Genomic DNA, 18,540 nt, shown 5'->3' on the forward strand with positions numbered 1-18,540 from the left:
CTTAATGCCTTAATTAAAAAAAAATGAGGAAAAATCCAACCAAGGACACCAACTTTCTTTGTGAATGAAGAATATATCGTAAATAAATAAATGTTCTTTAAAATACAAGATGCATTTTGCACTATGCATCCTGATAAAAGTTCCCTTGGCCTTTGGAATTAAAATAGCCCCACATCATCACATACCCTTCACCATACCTAGAGATTGGCATGGTTTTATTTCAGTTAGCCTATTAGCTGGTTTGATTTGCATTGAGCTCAAGTTCACATACAAAATAACCCATCGTGCATTAAGGTTATTGGCTGGTTAAATCACAAGGACTTACAGTGAAACATGGTCACATTATAGTAGATTCCATTACTAAAAACATACATGTACACACATTACATGGCAAACATTACTCTATTGCTGTGAGCCATACAGCCAATGTTACCTCAACGCGTCTCTCAGTAAACAGAAGTGGAGTGTGCTAGCACGGCGTCTTCCAGCCAAGACCTATGTTAAAAACGTTGCTGTGAATTTGCATGAAGGCTCTTACAAAAGCAACTGACCAGTCTATGGTTGAGATCTCTTGTAAATACCTTCAGTAGACATCATCATCAACATGATGCTACACAGTCAACATGAGCGACTGGCACACAGTCAAACACTTGTTGTCAAACCATTATACTTTAAACACAGCTGGTAAAGACATCATGTTTGCAGTGAAAATGGAGCATTGGCACATACCTTTCACAGGCGACAGCACAGCCAACACAGTGTGGGAAGAACGTACAGAGCCTACGGTTCACTGGCCCACCCAATGTGCCGTTTTTTATAGAAAGTGCCATTCACGCTAATGAGTACTGTAACTAGCCACTTGCAAGCTAACTGGAGGGTGAAATGTACACTATTTTTGACCATTTCTGAACTGTGAAACTCAATAAATATGATTTGTAGTTGTGAACTTATTGCAGTTTCGTCAGTGGTGGACGAAGTACACAAATCCTGTATTTGAGTGAAAGTAGAGATATACATGGTTAAATGTTACTCCAGTAAAAGTAGAAGTCCTCCTTTTACATTTCCACTTGAGTGGAAGTACAAAAGTATATGCCTTCAAATGTACTTTAGTATCAAAAGTAAAAGTCCTGAAATGTATTATGACTATACAGTTGCTTTTACTATTTTGGAAATAATTTGGCACAGACATAGGCATTCATTGAGCCTTTCTCCTTCATTCAAAGGCAAAATCATCTAAGAATTGGTGTATGTAGAAATAACTAAAAACAAACTAATGTGATACTGTATGTTATCTTAGATACTTCAAAGTAATACTGAATGTTGAATGCTTTACACTTTCAGACAAAATCAAGATGTTCCCTTTTGTGTTTGATAGTGTCAGATTGTCTATCATCATCATTTGCTCAATGGCGTCATGAGGCTAGTATGGTATCAAGGGTCAACAAGGTACAGTAAATAGTGGATATAACAATAAAATAGGTTAGGCAACACCATTATTTAAAGCCTAGCTCGCTTAATAGAAAATACACATGTAGCCTAAGTACAAATGTATTTGGGCAGTCTTTTTTCCAAAAGGAACTTCAGCTGTACTTCAGCTGTCACAAAATGTAGTGGAGTAAAAAGTAAGATATTTGGGTTACACTTTACTTGACAGTATCGACATAAGTGACATAACACTGTCATGAATGTGTCATAAACAAGTCATAAACGTTTATGACATAACGCTTCTGTTATTAATTGACATTTGGTTTTTGTCATTACAAGTTACGATTAGTGTTAGGATTAGGGTTAGAGTTAGAGGTTAGGGTTCATGTGTCAGGACAGTGTCATATGTTCATGACAGTGTCATGTCACTCTTATGTCGATACTGTCAAGTAAAGTGTTACCGATATTTGGACTACTGGAGTAAAAGTAAAAAGTTTAACAAAATTAAAATAATCAATTACAGAACTGTACAATAAAGTACAGATACATGAAAAAGCAACTTAAGTACAGTAATTGAGTATAAATGTACTCAAGTAATGTCCGCCACTGAGTATCGTCATAACTATTTCACCTGTGTGTGCATGGTTTTAATTCTGAAGTGCAAAACAGTTTAGGCTACAGCACATCCATAGATAAAAATAAGCAAGTCTAACCTCTGAATTTCTTCAAAGTGCACCATATTGATGCATTTAAACGTTAAAATATACACTTACGGGGGAGCATGCCCCTGGACCCACCTAGGGGGTCTTGTACCCCAGTGCAGTTCTCGGTCTAATGACGCCCCTGGTACAAATCAATATGGGAGCTATTTTGACTGACAGAGGTGACCAAGATAGGAGCAATTCTTGTCCAAAAAAGTATTGCTACACCAAAATACTTTTGTCCAACGGTGAATATTTTTTTTCCGTTGCAGCGACACTGGATTTGAGGATTTCCCAACCTGCCAAATCCCACTTTAACCACTGGGTATTGGTGAGATGGACAGATTTCCTGGAGCGATGTTAATTTCCTGGATATGGACTTTAGGAGGACTGGTCACCTGCACCATTTCCCACCATCAGCGGCTTCGAGACGGAGAGGGCTCACATGTTCCTGGGGGTCCATCTGACGGACAAGCTGACCTCCAGTGACAACACCACAGCTGTCATCAAGAGGGCGAAACAGCGACTTTACTCCCTGCATAGACTGAGGAAGGACATCCCCATCCCAGCCATGACTATATTTTACAGAGGGACCATCGAGAACATTCTCACTTACTGCATCTCTTCATAGTTTGGCAAAAGCCCCTGCCCCTTTTGCAGGACATCCACACGGAGCGCTGTGTGCACAGAGCAATCAGCATCATGAAGGACTCCACAAATCCCATTCATGGCACGTTATCTCGCAGTCTGGAAATAGATATATACAGTATGTATATGAGGACGCCTGGATATTGCAGCCCAAATTCCCAAAAAGTTGGGACACTTTGAAAAATGTGAATAAAAAAGAATACTATGATTTACAAATCATGTCAACCCTATATTTAATTGAGAATAGTTCTAAGACAACATATCAGCTGTTGAAGGAGAGAAATGTTATTGTTTTTTTGGAAATATGTTCATTTTGAACAGCAACATTTTAAATGGCAGCAACATGTCAACAAAAAAGTTGTGACAGGCATTTTTACCACTGCGTTGCTTCACCTCTAAATTTAAGTTATTTAACAATATTCTGTAAATGTTTAGAAACTGAGGAGACCAGTTGCTCAAGTTTTGAGAATGACTTGTAGTCCCATTCCTGCCCAATATATGATTTCAGCTGCTCAAAAGTCTGCGGACTTCTTAGTCATGTTTTTCATTCCATGATGCACCCAATTAGACAGGTCTGACTGCAGACAGGTCATTTTAGCACCTGGACTCTTGGAGAAATACTGTATAAATATGTGCAGAATTCATTTTGCCTTTATTTCCTGAAATATTAAAGGTCTTCACCACAAAGACATTGTCTGGGTATCAGTATAAGTTGCTCAAAACCTGTGTACATCATTCAGAAATGATTGTGCCTTGCCAGATGTGCAAAATGCCCATGCCATAGGCACTAATGCACCTCCACACTGCCAGGGATGCTGGCTTTTGAACTGAGCACTATAAAAACAATTGGATACGATGGATAGTTGAATAGTCCCTTTCCTCTTTAGCTCAGAGGAGTCCATGATTTCCAAAAAGAATTGCACATTTTGATTGGTTTAACCAGGACCCTTTTCCACTCTACATCAGTCCATTTTATATGATCTCAGGCTCAGATAGTGTTTGCATTTCTGTATCATGTCCAAATAAAATGTATTCTTTGCATGGCAGAGTTTACACTAGCATGTGTGAATGAAGCATTAAACTAAGCTCATAGACAATGGTTATCAGAAGTTTTCCTGAGCCCATGCAATGATTTTCTTTACAGAAAAAGGTCTGTAAATGCAGTCCAAAAGACCACGGCCAATATTTTATTTCAGCCCTGTCCCTTGTTTTAAAGGTTTCTTTCTGGATTCTCTGAATATGTTAATGCTATACTGTAAATCATGAAATTCTCAAATCCTTCAAAATTACATTATAAGAAACATTATTATATTGTTACATAATTTGCCCATACAGGTTATCTCCACATTGTTACTTCGGAGAGGTTCAGTCTCTCTGGGATGCTTTTAAAAAAATCCCCATTCATGGTTCCAGTTCACCTAATTAGTTGTAAAATGGTCATCCTCTTGTTGTCTTTATCATTACTCAACTTTTCCAGCCTTTTGTTGCCCCCTTCCCAACTTTACTAAGATGTGTTGCTGGCATCAAATTCAAAATATGCTTATATTTTCATGAAATAATCAACTGTCTCTCCTTCAACAGTTGATATGTTGATTATGTCAATTAAATATAGGGTTGACATAATTTGTAAAATTCATTCAATCTTTCCCACTGCAACCAAACTGCTAAACTTGAGAATGTGAACTGCATCAAGGACTTATTGAATTATTCATTTGATCTCAGTATTATTTTTAAGCTTAGTTACATGCTCTTATTTGTTTAAGTCCATACAGTAGGTGTTCCTGTGCACAAGCCTGTAGTGATACAGGTGCAGGTGAGGCAGGTAAGTATAATCCAAAAAATGAAAAATCTAAATCACTGCACACTGATCACTATTAACGTTGTTTTTTTATTTAGGAGCGAACAACGCGTTTCGCCAAGCGCTTCATCAGGTTCGCTCTACACCATCCCCCAATCCCACAGGTGAATAAATCAGATACAATGTCACATGACCTCTTTGGGTACTAATTACATGTCAATCTTTTCTTGTTTTTGTACATTTCTCTACATTGCAAATACAAAAATAGAATCTGTAAATAAATCACCAGTGTTAAATTCATAAACAACATCTCTAAAATGTAGTTCATAAGTTCATCATAATTAATTAATAAGTTCATAAACAACAAAGAATTAGTTCATGAGTTTATAAACAACCTCAATTAGATCATAAGTTAATAAACAACCTCAATAGTTCATACGTTTAAAAACCTCTAAGAATGATCACAATATCAAAACGTTCATATCATTAAGGACAGCATATCACCACTATTAGTTTGAACATCTGTAAAACATTTTTAAACATTAAGATAATTTGTACGTTAGTCCAGCATAGATAAAATCCCTAAAATGTCATCATATACTTTAGCAAAATGGCAAGCCTGTTCTTCAGATTACAAAAACACACTCAAATCTTGTTTTTCATTAAGTCCATATGGTTCAACTGTATTCAGTTCGTGAATCCAATAGGCCTCCCTTTTTAGCAATTGTTTCACCAAATCACCCCCTCTTAGATGAGGTTCTACCTCAATACTAATGAATCTCAGTATAGTGGCTGAACCATGGTTTGGTTCCTGTACTGTAATGTCTAGCAATGGCCGTGGCCTACTGGTTAGTGCTTCGGACTTGTAACCGGAGGGTTGCTGGTTCGAACCCCGACCAGTAAGTACAGCTGAAGTGCCTTTGAGCAAGGCACCTAACCCCTCACTGCTCCCCGAGCACCGCTGTTGTTGCAAGCAGCTCACTGCGCCGGGATTAGTGTGTGCTGAGTGTGTTTCACTAATTCACTTGGGATTAATTCACTTGGGATAAATGCAGAGAATTTCCCTCACGGGATCAAAAGAGTATATATACTTATACATACAATGGCGTACTCCATGTTCTTATTTCTGATGGAAGCTTTGTGTTCAGCAATTCTTAGTTTCAGATTTATTTTTGTTTGGCCTATATACATCAAGCCACAATACCATATTTTTTTACCTAAGTAAGGGTGGGTGAATGTTTTGGTGTCCAAAGTATCTGAGCAGTGTGCACACTTGCCACACCTATAATTACCATAAACTTGTTTAGTCAGCCAATTTGTAACTGGAGATTCTCGGTACATGGAACTGACTACTAAATCTTTGATATTTTTACCCCTTTTAAAGCAAAATCTGGGTTTGGTAGGTAAGTGGCTCAGACTAGGATCACATTCAAAGAGTTTCCAATGTTTGTTTATAATCCTTTACACCTGCATAGAGATTGTGCAGTACTCGGATACAAAGGTTACTTACAGTACTCTACTCTCTGGTTTTGTAGGAGTCGGATTCAATAAATCAATACTATTTTTTTGGCTGGCCTTTTCAAATGCTTGATTAATCACTGTTTGGTCATATCCTCTTTCTGTGAATCTTTGAGACATTTCCTTGGCTTTGACCTTAAAATCTTCCTAATTGCTACAGATTCTTCTAAGTCTAGACAAACTGACCATGAGGAATATTCTTAGTCACATGGTCAGGGTGGAAACTTGACAAATGAAGGATCAGTTTTCTTCCTATAAACTGAGGTCTCCAATTTATTGTTATTGACTGTGACCGTAGGTCTAGGAAATGAATGCTTTTACAGTTACAGTATATTCCATTGTGAACCTCAAAGTAGGATATGTCTCATTTATATATTCATTAAAAAGACTCAATTCCTTTTCAGAACCAGTGAAAATCAAAAAAAATTTGTCAATGAACCGTTTAAACTCAAAGATGTTTTGTCTAAAGGGATTGTTGTTAAATATGTGTCTATCCTCCCATAGGCTCATAAATAAATTTGCGTAGTTCGGTGCAAATGGAGATCCCACTTGTTATTGAAGATGAAATAATTTGATTTCAAAATTAACTTTGTCGACAATTTTGGCTGAACTTTGAATTGAATATCAAACTGTGCATATAGATGATGGTTATCAGAGGTTTTCCTGAGCTCATACAATGAGAGGTCTGGAAACAGGTCTGGTGTTGATGCAGTGTCATCTGAGGTCCAAAAGACCACGGCCATCCAATGTGTTTTTCAGCTCTTTCCCTTGTTTGCAAAGATTTCTCTGGATTCTCTGAATGTTTTAATTATGTCATACAGTAGATGATGAACTCCCCAAATACTTCACAATTCCATGTTAAGAAGCATTAAAGGGATACCAGGCAAGCCTGATGCTTTTTCTCTATGAAGCTCCCCCTACCGTCTGTACGTGTTGATATGTGTGTGAGCCCTCGCTCGGTCTGAAGCTCTTTTCCTTTTCTTTGCATCTTCCGTCAAGGGTTTTCTCTGCTTATTCGCAACCTCTGCCATTATACACGTTTGCAACAATCGCTAGCGTTTCGTTAGCCTGCCTCTGTGCTGGGGATGCAGGATGTAAACGGATCCTGCTTCTCGCAATGTGTGAGACTTTGTGATACTGAAGGTCGGCGGGTAGGATACACCGAACTTGCAAGTGGGATATTCTTCCTATGGGCAGTAGGGGCGGGCGAGAGAGCCTTCATTCGCCCCGTAATGATTCATTTAACCATATACCTACTTACGAAGATGATTAATTAACACGAAAACGTTGCCTGGTGTCCCTTTAACATTATTGATTCATCATTTGTGCACAGAGGTTTACACAGACTGATGAATACCCTGAAAGTATTGTAAATCAGCTTTATATGGTCATTTATCCATGGTCTCTTGTGTGTCCTTGGACTCTATTGTCAACATTTGGTCATGAGCAAGTTGGGGTGCCAAAGCTTAATTAAAGAATAATAATGCTGACCAGACCTGGAGACCCCACGACAAGAGGCCACATCCCCACACACCACACCTTTATATTGCATATTCATACTGGGTTGAAACTATTGGTCACTCCTCCCATTGTTTGTAACTTACTTAAGGTTAAGACTTGTTTTGTATAGTAAGAGAATACTGGTGAAACCCTTGCTGGGGTGACACAAGTCCAAAAAGAATAAAAGCCTGTATCCTGATTATCTGAGTCTCCAGAGAAAATATGGTAGTAAAAATATGCCATCAAACCCTACATCTTTACTTCTAAGAGACCCTGCCTCTCTGGGATGCTCTTTTTCATAGCCAATCCTGTTGCCAGTTACCCTAATTCGTTGTGAAACATTCCTTTATCATTACACAACTTTTCCAGCATTTTGTAACCCCTGTCCCAACTTTTTTTAAAACATATTGCTGGTGTTAAAATTCAAAATGAACATATATTTTCCATGAAATAGTCAAATTTGTTATTTTCAACATTTGATATGTTGTCTGTGTCCTTTTTGCCACTAAAATATGAGTTTAAGAGATTTGCAAATTATTACATTCTGTTTTATTCACATTTTACACAACGTCCCAACTTTTTCTGTTTTGGGGTTGTATGAAAAAACTGGAACTACTTTATTGGTGGGCTCATATCTAAAAGTTGACGTTTTAAAGAATTGAGGTTTTAAGAATGCATCAATTGGAAAGTCAACCAAGCAGTGGTTCAAGTACGGGATATTGGACGACAGTGTTAGCACAAGTTAATGCATGTTTGAGGTGTGAATCTGTGACGCACCACTGAGTGGTCGTTACACCTCAAAGTGTAATAGAATTAGATTTTTTTTACTGTGTTAAATCTATCCATGAAGTTTAATTGGTCATAGAATTAAAAAAAAGTTCACTTTTACATGTTTCATCCCATTTCACATCTTCTGAGTATTTTAAGCTCGCCTAATTGTCACGTTACATCTTTCCTGCATATATTCTTGTAGCCTGGAATGTGTGCCATTGTCATTATAAGTTATTTAGTTACTTATAAATGGAGATTCAGATTATGTGTAAGATAAATTCATAGTAAAAAACAATGGCTACCATCTTAGAAATCTTTACTGTTTATGCTGGACCGTACCATCATCACACAATCCTATTGCAAGATGAAAAAACTAAAAAGCTGAGATTTAGGAGCGTCTTCCCTCAGGTGATTGACTCCTTGACTCCACCTACCACACTAATGCAAACTACACTTATGATGTGGGTGTTAAGCACTAGTAGTACACAAACTAGGTACTTTTATGTTTTTAAAAAAGTTTATTTAGCGCTTTGACTTTGCACAGTCATGGAGATGACCAGGTTTACCCTATAATGGTAAAAAGGAAAATACACTGATTTCACAAAATATAACATGGTAAATTGCTGAACTGGTAGAAGAAAGTGTACAGATTTCAAAATGATTTTAAGTGTGCCACTAATTTGTCCCGTCAGAGTTTGAGTAATTATGCAGCAACCACAATTAACATACTTAAACAAAAACAACTTCATATCAGACGCTTCATTTCAGAATAAACAAAAGCAATGCTTTGTGGTTGGACTTTAAGTCAAGACAATTTGTTTAAGACAAATTGTATCTTAAACTGCCAAATCACATAGCCCCATGCAATTTGTCCCATAATACTCAGTAATCTAATGCCTGGCTTGTGGGACAACATTATTAGAAACAGAGTATGCCTGCCTGATACATCTGAGACAACTATGTAGACATGTTACCTCTCAAGAGCACAATAAACTTTTTCATGTCCTAGGTAATTATGTAGGCTCAGATCTACTTGTCTGTTTCAGTGTTATTTGGTAATGTGAGGTCACGGATCTCCCTGACAAGGGAACTTGTTCAAATGGTTAACGTGCATCATGGATGCTGTGAAAATTGTAATGCATACTTATATTTTTAAGACTGACATGTAACAAGACTTTACAGAAATTAGTACATCTGTGAAATGATACACCATGACAGACAGGGAGGGCTTTTTCCCAGTGGCACACAAGGTGTTTTGGTCCAAAATAATTTAATGATCACGCTTCCTTTGTCCACCAGCTCCTACTCCTCTGTCTGGAGGGTGGGCTTACAGACTCTTTCATAGAACAGAAGGTAAGCACTTGATGACAGTGCCTCATGCAGGCTGGCCTTACGGACAGAGTCATCAGACACCCATAACCACTGAGAACTGAATGAAGAGGGGCAGTGAGGAGAAGCTGGACAACGTCTGTAGGTAACAAAGTGTCCAGAATGCATATCACCATGGTGAACTACAACTGCTGTCAATCTGAAGAGGTATTCTGAGCACCTGTGGATGAAGGACACACATAGCTGAATTTGTCAAATAAAGTGTGATTTCAAATCAAATGCAACCGATTCTTGCATGTTCAAAATTATGTTTATGCTAATTGACTGTTGTGTAGTTTACAAATATTAAAGTGCAACTGAAGAGGGCAGTAAAGCACCATGCCAACATAAAATGACCATGGCCATGAGGATGTTAAGCTAAGTACATCAGATAATTTCACTGTAATAACATAACCTCAAAGATACATTTATAGAACTTCTGTACCTGTAGTCATGTACGGAGTTGGATGGATGGCTTAAAGTTGGAGAATGCAGAAAAACTGAAGGAAAGGGTCCTGTGGACCCAGGCTTTAAGTTGCTGTACTCTATGGCTGGAAACAAGTAATTTCATTCAGCACTGACTCTATTTACAGTAACTATCAAGTTGCTTTGTAAACTCAGTGTAAGGACAGCATTTCAGTCCACTTACCACTGTTCTGGGAATAAACAGATTGGGTAATGTCATTTGTCTGCTGGAGGCTTGAAGCACTGTGCTTATAACAATCCATGGACAAATACTCTGTGAAGTGTACATGCTCCTGCCTCTTGATAGGTGTGCCCTCACTGGACCAAGTCAACCTCTGCAAGTGGATGCAAAGGCACTGGGGGAGCTAGTGCAAGATGAGGTAAACAAAGTACATAATTAAAATGTATGAAGACCAGTATTTAGCAATCTTACGTTAAGCACTACTCTTAGAACGGTAAACCATTTAACCTTACTGATATGTTAGGGTGTGTGATACATTTTTCAGGAAGCACAGGGACTTTTTTAACAAACATTTATAACTGCTGTAAATAATCAAGAACCTTTTGCTGAACCATTAATCCAATCTGGGTCAAAGACATGTTGCTTGTGCCTCTCATTACAAGTTAAAAGGAAGTCAGGGATGACAGTCCTCTTTGTCAATAATGTGAAATAGAAAATCACTGTTTTTCTTCAGGGGTGGGGAGTAGTGTTGTGCGGGCCGGATTATGACCCGCGGGTTCGGGTGAGACTGCAAGGTAAAATCGCAGGTTGCGGGTGGGTCGGGTCAAATTTGATAGATAGGCTAGTAACGTCCTGGGTTAGGCATTTTTGAGATATCGCGCTCAGAGTATTCATGGATTTGACCTTTGACCTCCAACATCAGCTCACTTAATCTTTGAGTCCATACCAACAGTTGTACCAAATTTGAAGCATATGCGTCAAGTCGTTCTGGAGATATAATGCGCTAAGAATGAGATATGGCTGTGACTTTTATTTTGACAGACGGGAAACACTTAAACAGGATCTGTAGTTGTAGGGAGTGCCAGATTGTATGCATTAGAAGCTGAGACAGTGGAATTCACCAGTGCCAGTGTTCTAATTAGCCCGGGAACTTCTCTGGGAGCAGTGCAGCTGGCTTTAGGCCATTATGACATCACAGCCATACAAGTCTATGGGGGGAAAATGAGCTTTTTGACATTTTTAATCCCCTATTTCTCAAAAAGTATAAACTTTTAAGAAAATCTGAAAAAGTAACTCTCTTGTCCAACTCCAGACCTACACAACGGTTATTTCAACATGTCTGTACGTTAAGCGGTTAGAGTCGCATTCATTCTTGAAAAGGTAAAAAGAAAAGGTTATAAGAAGAAGCCAGGAGATTTCAAGATAGTGTATTCCATCCACTATAATAAATAGTTGTTTAAACTAATTATCCAGATGATAGCCTTAATTAGCATACATTTCATAAAACACCTAATGTACCCGAACAGATAACATTTAGATCCTAACCATGATTATCTGGCAAAGTCCCTGCTGCTATTGCGCGAGTTATTTGCACGCATGTTGCCACACTCCACAGCCGCTTACACTGGCCTGTAAGCCAATTGCGTTTACTTTATAGAAATTGTGCTGCCAAAATCCTCCTGGTCTTGGTCCTCACTAGAATCACTAGTGGGGAGCAATATGCTTTTGTATGCATTCTTTCGTGTTATGTTCAGAAATGTTCATGAAAAACCATATGCACATGAGGGAAAAGTAAAATATTCACTTGTTTTGAGTGGCAGGCCAAAATGAAAACTTAAACAAGAAAACTAAATATCCACATAAATAAAAGGGGTACGAGATGGCTACCTTGCCATGTTTCGGTTGTTTAATGAAAGTTTTGAGGTGGCTACCTTGCCAAGTTTCAGCTGCTTAATGAAAGTTGTCCTCTGACTTTCACCAATATGTCCATTCAAAGACTCAGCTGCTTGCATCTACAGAAACACAATGGAAACACAATCCAATCACAACATGATTCACTAATTATGATGAAGAGCTGTACACAAAGACAATAACTAGGAGTAGAAAGCATCAAAATACATCTCTCATGGTTGCATTGAATACATCAGTCACTTTCACATGTTAGTATGACGGCTATGATCCCTGCGAAAATATACCTTTGTGCAATTTACACATTCCACTTCTCTGATGGTTTCTGATGAGATGAAATGTTGCAGACACTGGTCTAAAGTGATGGTTCGACCCTAAAATAAATAAATAAAGCTATATCACATCACAAATGCACATATACAAGTCATACTCTGTAAATCACAAGCAACAATAACATAGATTCTTACCAACAGCACTGAGGGAATAGTGAGGGATAGGCTGTCAAATGAGTCATATCGAACTGGGCTCTGCAAACAAAATTCAAGTGTTCAAATGAGAAACAAATTGCGGAGAGAACTCGGTCTGCCTATGATGTCATAATTTCAGGTTCAGTCTGTCAACCTACATGGTACACTGGACAATAAGATGCATACTGACCAAAAAGTTGTTAATTTATAGGAATTTATAGGATATTTCAACCCTTTTCAAACTGGTCCCTTTTTGGATCTAGAAAGCTACACGTGTCTTATCTCAATCAGTGCAAAGAAACTGTAGCAAATGAAAGAAACAGTATAGAAACCAGGGTTTCAGTTTTATTTTTATATTTTATTATTATTGTTATTGGAATATGAGGAGAAAGTTAGGGTCAATACAGCAGGGAGACCATTTAGAAAACACTAAATCGAATGGTAGGATATGTGAAATTTAACAAAGCCTCAGTTCATGTCTCAAACATGGCGTGGTTTTCAACATTATCAATTAAAAAGATAAACAAACGTAAACCTAAAAATGTGGATAGGGCAATAAATCAGGAAATGGATTTCAGTGCAAATTTATTTAGCATGACAGCTCACTCTCAGGTAACCTTAACTCCGGTAAGGTAATACCAGTAGGTTTTAATACCATTAAAATGAGCAAACCTTACAAAGGTTTAGATAGGAGCAAGAGGGGAGCTGCCACTGTGTCCAAAAGTATATATAATGTAAACTTGTACACTCGGGAGAGGTGAGAGCCCAGTGTAAATAGTGACTTAGCCAGTTAACATGAAAATGCACAGTGTTATGTGTATATGTACATATGGCAGTATGTGTGATATCTGCTATGTGGAAAGTACTAAACTTCCAGATAATCTGCACGCCACCGCCTCTAACCGTAAATTCTGGTGCCCATGGACACAATTGAATGGATTCAAGGAGCTGCCAACCAACATTAAAAGAAATGAAAGGTTCAGCAGTCAGGAAATATGTATACAGACTAATACTGGTAAACAGAGAGATAATCAAGGAAGTTAACTGTAAACCAATAAAAAAAAAACATCTAAAACACACCTCACAATAGCATACCTGTTGTTTGCAATGCTTGCACGCCATATAACTCATAAGCCGGCCATGAAAAGGGTGCTGGTTCCTCCACAGATTTGGAATGGAATGCAGTGGTCCTACCAAGACATCAGCAATAAACCTCATTTATGCCCAAAAAAACCCTCCCAATACAAAATAAAACTTTATGCCAAATAAATCTCACCTCGACCCCTACAGGATAAACTATTTTCTCTTGATTCTGAGGAACTCTACAGGAGGAGTACATTTCAGAGACAAAATACATTTCAGAGACAAAGGGCAGGAGGAGTACATTTCAGAGATCAGAGATCGAAAAGTAAACAATGAAGAAACATTTAGATGGTGGGTGTGTTACCTCCAGAGATTCCATATCAAACAAATGGATGACTGTGGTCTGGGGGTCACGCTCCTCCTCCAGTGAGGAAGTAAGAACATGGAAGAGCTCGTGAGCATCCTAGGAGGCATGAGGAAATCACATGAAGTACTGCTAATAGCCCTACAGCTCTAAAAGACACAATAGGCAAAAGTGATCTTTAGTTATGTGTGTGTGAGACAGCTGTCAACATATCAGTGACGCCTTATGTTTCATTCAACATGGTAATGTACAGTAGCTCCTGACATATTACTGGTAAGTTAACCAGCACAACAATGCCAATTTACCTGTTCCTACACCTTTACTATAGCCTCACCTGCACCTTGCCTGAGGTGTTAGCAATGGAGCTTTTTTATTTCATGTGGACTTTTCACAGATTATGAGTGGAATAATCTGTTAAATGTACGTTTCGCTTGTATTTGGACTTTTTATTGACCCACCAAACCCACTATGCTCCTATGAAACCCAATTCAATGCATTTTATGAGTACTTCAAGCACCATAAACATTCTTTGTCCACCTGTTGAACCGGTCATATCATTGACAATTCTCCCATGAGCAGAGGTGGAAAAAGTACGAAAATATTGTACCAATACTTTGATGAAATATTACTCAAGTACAAGTTAAATTACCGATCTGAAAATGTACTCAAGTAAAAGTAAAAAGTAGTTCATTTAAAATGTACTTTAAGTAAAAGTTACTTAGTTACTTTTGTTTTTTTTTTTGGGGGGGGGGGGGGGGGAGAACAACACTCAAAAAATGAGGAGAACAACACTCAAAAAATCCTCCATAGTAATGCATGGGGTTGTCTACACATATCACAACCCTTCCGCGGCAAAACATCGACATGTGAATACATTGAGCCAATCTTGTGGTGTGCTGTGAAGACATCGTGCCAATCATCTGTTGTGATCTCGTTGCTGAAGCAATATTGGTGTCGTGAAGCCTTACGCACACGCATTTCTGCCGAAATAGATGCCCGATAAGTGGCCAAAAAGCGTTGCAATATGGCCACCGAGTGGAGGTACTTGCCTAAAAGGACTTTGGTCCTAGCTCGAGTTGCTGCAGCCAGCAGCTAAGGCAGCCATGTTCATGCTCCCAGTGTGTAGCGCTGTAGCTGCAGCAACTCGAGCTAGGTAAAACCGATTGTTTCAGTTTTGTTCATACCGACAGTACTCTGTGATGTTGAGAAATGTCAAAAATGTAAAAAAAATCACCGGAGTTCTCCTTTAAGTTTGAGCAGTAGTTGATTTTCAAAGTTAGTTGCACTCATCTTTGGTCGCTTTGCAGTTCACAGTAATCCAGCACAACTGAAAAGCCCTTCACAGGCAGCTGAGGCAGGTAGGCCAATGTTGAGTTGCAGAGAGATTTTTTATATTTGGAAACGAGCAGAAGGTTCAGCAGATTAAAGGGCGTCGAACTGGGGGGGAAAGTGGGAAGTATAGGGCCCCAATGGAGGAGAGGGCCCTTGAAAAGTGGAATACGGGGGGCACAACATTTTCACCAGGCATTAGTAATAACTCAGGTAATCCACACATAAAAAATCCAAACAAGTAGAGTCATGTGTAATGAAGTGGAATAACACAGGGAAAAAGTATTGAACACGCTAAGAAAAAGCACTAAGGCAAGGAAAGGGAAGGAACGAGCTGGAATCTGTAAGTAGTTAGAGAGTAGTTATCCTTTCTATCTGTTCAAATTAATATAAGCTTGGTTAGTAGCCTACATATTGATGGGCTATAAAAAGGTTTTTCATTACCAAGGTGTCACACAAGAAACATGTCATGATGGATAAAAGCAAAAAGCTCTCCCAAGACCTTTGCAACCTTATTGTTGCAAAACATATATAAATGAAACTGGTTACAGATGCATTTCAAAACTTCAGAATCTTCCAGTAAGCAGCATGGGAGCCATTATCTGCAAGTGGAAGGAACATCACTGCATCATCAACCGGCCATGCACAGGATCTCCTTGCAATATTTCTGACCAGGGAGTCAGAAGGATATTCAATTCCAAGAGCCAAGGACCACTTGGAGAAAGCTCCAGAAAGACTTGAAGGCAGTCGTTCTGGAAGTAACTAAGGATCAGAATTCACAAGAGGGACCCCTGGAATCTGTTTAGAACAATGGGCCTAAATCACACCTGATACTGCGACTACTGAGTTTTGTCATACAGTACATGTCTTGAAGCCGTCATTACAAACAAAGGCTTTTCCACAAAGTATTGAAGAAATTTCAGTAGGCACGTTCAATACTTTTTTCCTGTGTCATTCCACTTTATTACACATAACTCTTATGTTTGGATTTTTGGATGTGTGTTAATAAAATGTGTGGTGAAAATTTGGAATAGACTCACTGGAAGTTTAGGCTAATTACTGAAAAAACATTTAAGCGTTCAATACTTATTTCCACCATATATTTATTTTACCTGAATATTTTAACTTCCAAACTAAATGCCAAAATGAATGTCAGACGAAATTTAAAGTTTGACTGACTGGATTTTGTATACAACATAGTGAAAACTGTCTAAGGTCACTCTCACTCTCCCTTGCTAAAGAGCTAAATGGTTTAGTCCACCTGTACGATTCACAAGGTAGTCTATCTTTTGTTTATTTAGTTGAGCATCGCTAGGCCTAGTGGACCGCTAATTGTTGTGCTGCTGGTGGTCAGGTTACCAAAAACAAAGGCCAAAACAGGAAAAAGAGAGACATTAAAATGAGGGGAAACAACTGCTAATAAACTTCTTTCCAAAGAAAGGTGAGCACAAACGTCAAAACACGAAATCCCATGGTGTTTGCTTGACTATCTCTGCAATCATTAGAGCTAAAACGAACTGAGACAACCCATTGAAATAGCGGAAAATACATACACATGTAATCTGATGCATCTCGTGATCCAGCTCCATCTCCATCACTTTCAGAAAGACTGCATGGCGCCAGCTTGATTCATGTCCTGTTGTAGGCTAGCCTACATGCTGATCATGATCACTAGGCTAGTGCTTTAGGGCGGGATTTGTTTTCTCTTCCTTTCCGTTTTCGTTAGTCTTAACTTTTTTTTTTACTCAAGTAACGGATGGGATTTTTGAATTATAATTCACTCAAAATGTAATCAAGTAAAATTTAAAATACCGATTTTATAAACTACTTAAAAAATACAAAATACAGTACACAGAAAAACTACTCAATACAGTAACGTGAGTAAATGTATTTCGTTACTTTCCACCTCTGCCCATGAGATATTACATTTATTAATTTAGCAGACACTGTTGTCCAAAGTGACTTACATGTCAACTATATTACAGGGGATTATATGTCCCCGTAGCAACTTAGGGTAAAGTGCCTTGGTCAAGGGCACAACGGTGTAATTGAACTTACAACCTTCAGGCTACTGCACGCTAGCCCCGCTCCTTAACCCCTACACTACCACTGCCCTATGATATACCTTGCTCATGCTGCTTGAACCTGATATTTATTCCTATATTTATGACTTTGTTTTACATTGAGTCTGTTTCAATTCAGTTCACACAGACAAATACATACAGTATGCTACAGTTAGGGACATCAGTGAAGAAAAAAGTAATAATACCATATTACAGTGCAACACTATCTTAACACAGCAATGTTCCATTACCTACCTGCTCTTCAAATAAGCTGATATGCCATCTGTGGAGTCTTAGGACATCTAGGAGGCACCCGGCATCCAAAACATCATCATCTATGGGATTATGGCTGGACAGAGCTACAGATTAGGGGTTTAACCTTTTATCTAACTGACTTTCAGATTATATACACTACGAGTCAAAAGTTTGGACAAATGAGTAGCTGTGTCCAAACTTTTGACTGGTAGTGTACATAACTAAAACAGTACTGATTCACTGAATACAACTTTCATTATCATACACACACATTTGCTTCTGCCCAAGTCTAACATTTCTAGGGCTGCCAACTCTCAAGCATTGGCCGGGAGACTCACTCATTTGATTGGCATCACACGCTCTCACGCCACACCCCCGATTTCTCACGCTGAAGTGTCAACCCGGTCGGTCAAATAACTGACAAATGAGTTTATGTGTGCTAGGGTGACAAGGCCTTTTTACAGGGGCACGTGCCCCAATACTGAACTGCTGTGCGCCAGTAAAATCTCAAGTCCAGGTTCAAATAAATTGCTTGCGGAGTAATCGTCACACAGATATCACACAGCATATCACGTGAACGTGCGGAATCTAAGCTTTCCAATCATGCCAAGTTGCTGCTGCTGCCAATCTCTAGGTATGTTGAAGGGTATGTGATGATGTGGGGTTGTTTTAATTCCAAAGGCCAAAGGAACTTAATCAGGATGCATAGTACCCTGGATCCATGAAATAACTGGCCTTTAAAAATAAAAATCTGCCTGCCTCTATGAGAATTTAACATAGGGGTGTGTATACTTATGTCCCCTGTATTTTAAGAAAGAACATGTATTTAGTCACGATACATTATTCATTCACAAAGAAAATTGGTGTCCTTAAAGGTTGGATTTTTCCTCATTTTTTAAAATTAAGGCATTAAGT

The 18,540-nt window shown here is 38.6% G+C and overlaps 2 protein-coding genes across 4 annotated transcripts in view; one reads left to right on the forward strand and one right to left on the reverse strand.

Annotated features, from left to right (window-relative positions):
* Positions 1–4,817, forward strand: part of gas2l1 (growth arrest-specific 2 like 1) — a 42,307-nt gene extending 37,490 nt beyond the window's left edge. Inside the window, exon 6 of the mRNA XM_076269516.1 lies at positions 2,399–4,817. Coding sequence (XP_076125631.1) covers positions 2,399–2,490 — 92 coding nt within the window. The 3' untranslated portion in view covers positions 2,491–4,817. The remainder of the gene's footprint in view (positions 1–2,398) is intronic.
* A 4,042-nt stretch (positions 4,818–8,859) lies between these two features.
* usp30 (ubiquitin specific peptidase 30) overlaps positions 8,860–18,540 on the reverse strand; it is a 30,409-nt gene continuing 20,728 nt past the window's right edge. For 2 of the 3 annotated variants that reach the window (XM_076271221.1, XM_076271222.1), the window contains 10 exons: positions 17,626–17,729; positions 13,979–14,077; positions 13,808–13,853; positions 13,627–13,721; positions 12,532–12,591; positions 12,352–12,438; positions 12,088–12,168; positions 10,379–10,559; positions 10,175–10,280; positions 8,860–9,910 (listed from right to left, as the gene is read on the reverse strand). In XM_076271221.1, coding sequence (XP_076127336.1) covers positions 9,664–9,910; positions 10,175–10,280; positions 10,379–10,559; positions 12,088–12,168; positions 12,352–12,438; positions 12,532–12,591; positions 13,627–13,721; positions 13,808–13,853; positions 13,979–14,077; positions 17,626–17,729 — 1,106 coding nt within the window. In that variant the 3' untranslated portion in view covers positions 8,860–9,663. The remainder of the gene's footprint in view (positions 9,911–10,174; positions 10,281–10,378; positions 10,560–12,087; positions 12,169–12,351; positions 12,439–12,531; positions 12,592–13,626; positions 13,722–13,807; positions 13,854–13,978; positions 14,078–17,625; positions 17,730–18,540) is intronic. The other variant, XM_076271223.1, reaches the window with a different exon arrangement.

Source organism: Alosa pseudoharengus, unplaced genomic scaffold (genome assembly GCF_046254945.1).
Source record: "Alosa pseudoharengus isolate Yale_2024_CS ecotype anadromous, Long Island Sound unplaced genomic scaffold, YU_APseudo_1.1 YU_APseudo_1.1_scf_6, whole genome shotgun sequence".
Lineage (NCBI taxonomy): Eukaryota > Metazoa > Chordata > Actinopteri > Clupeiformes > Clupeidae > Alosa > Alosa pseudoharengus.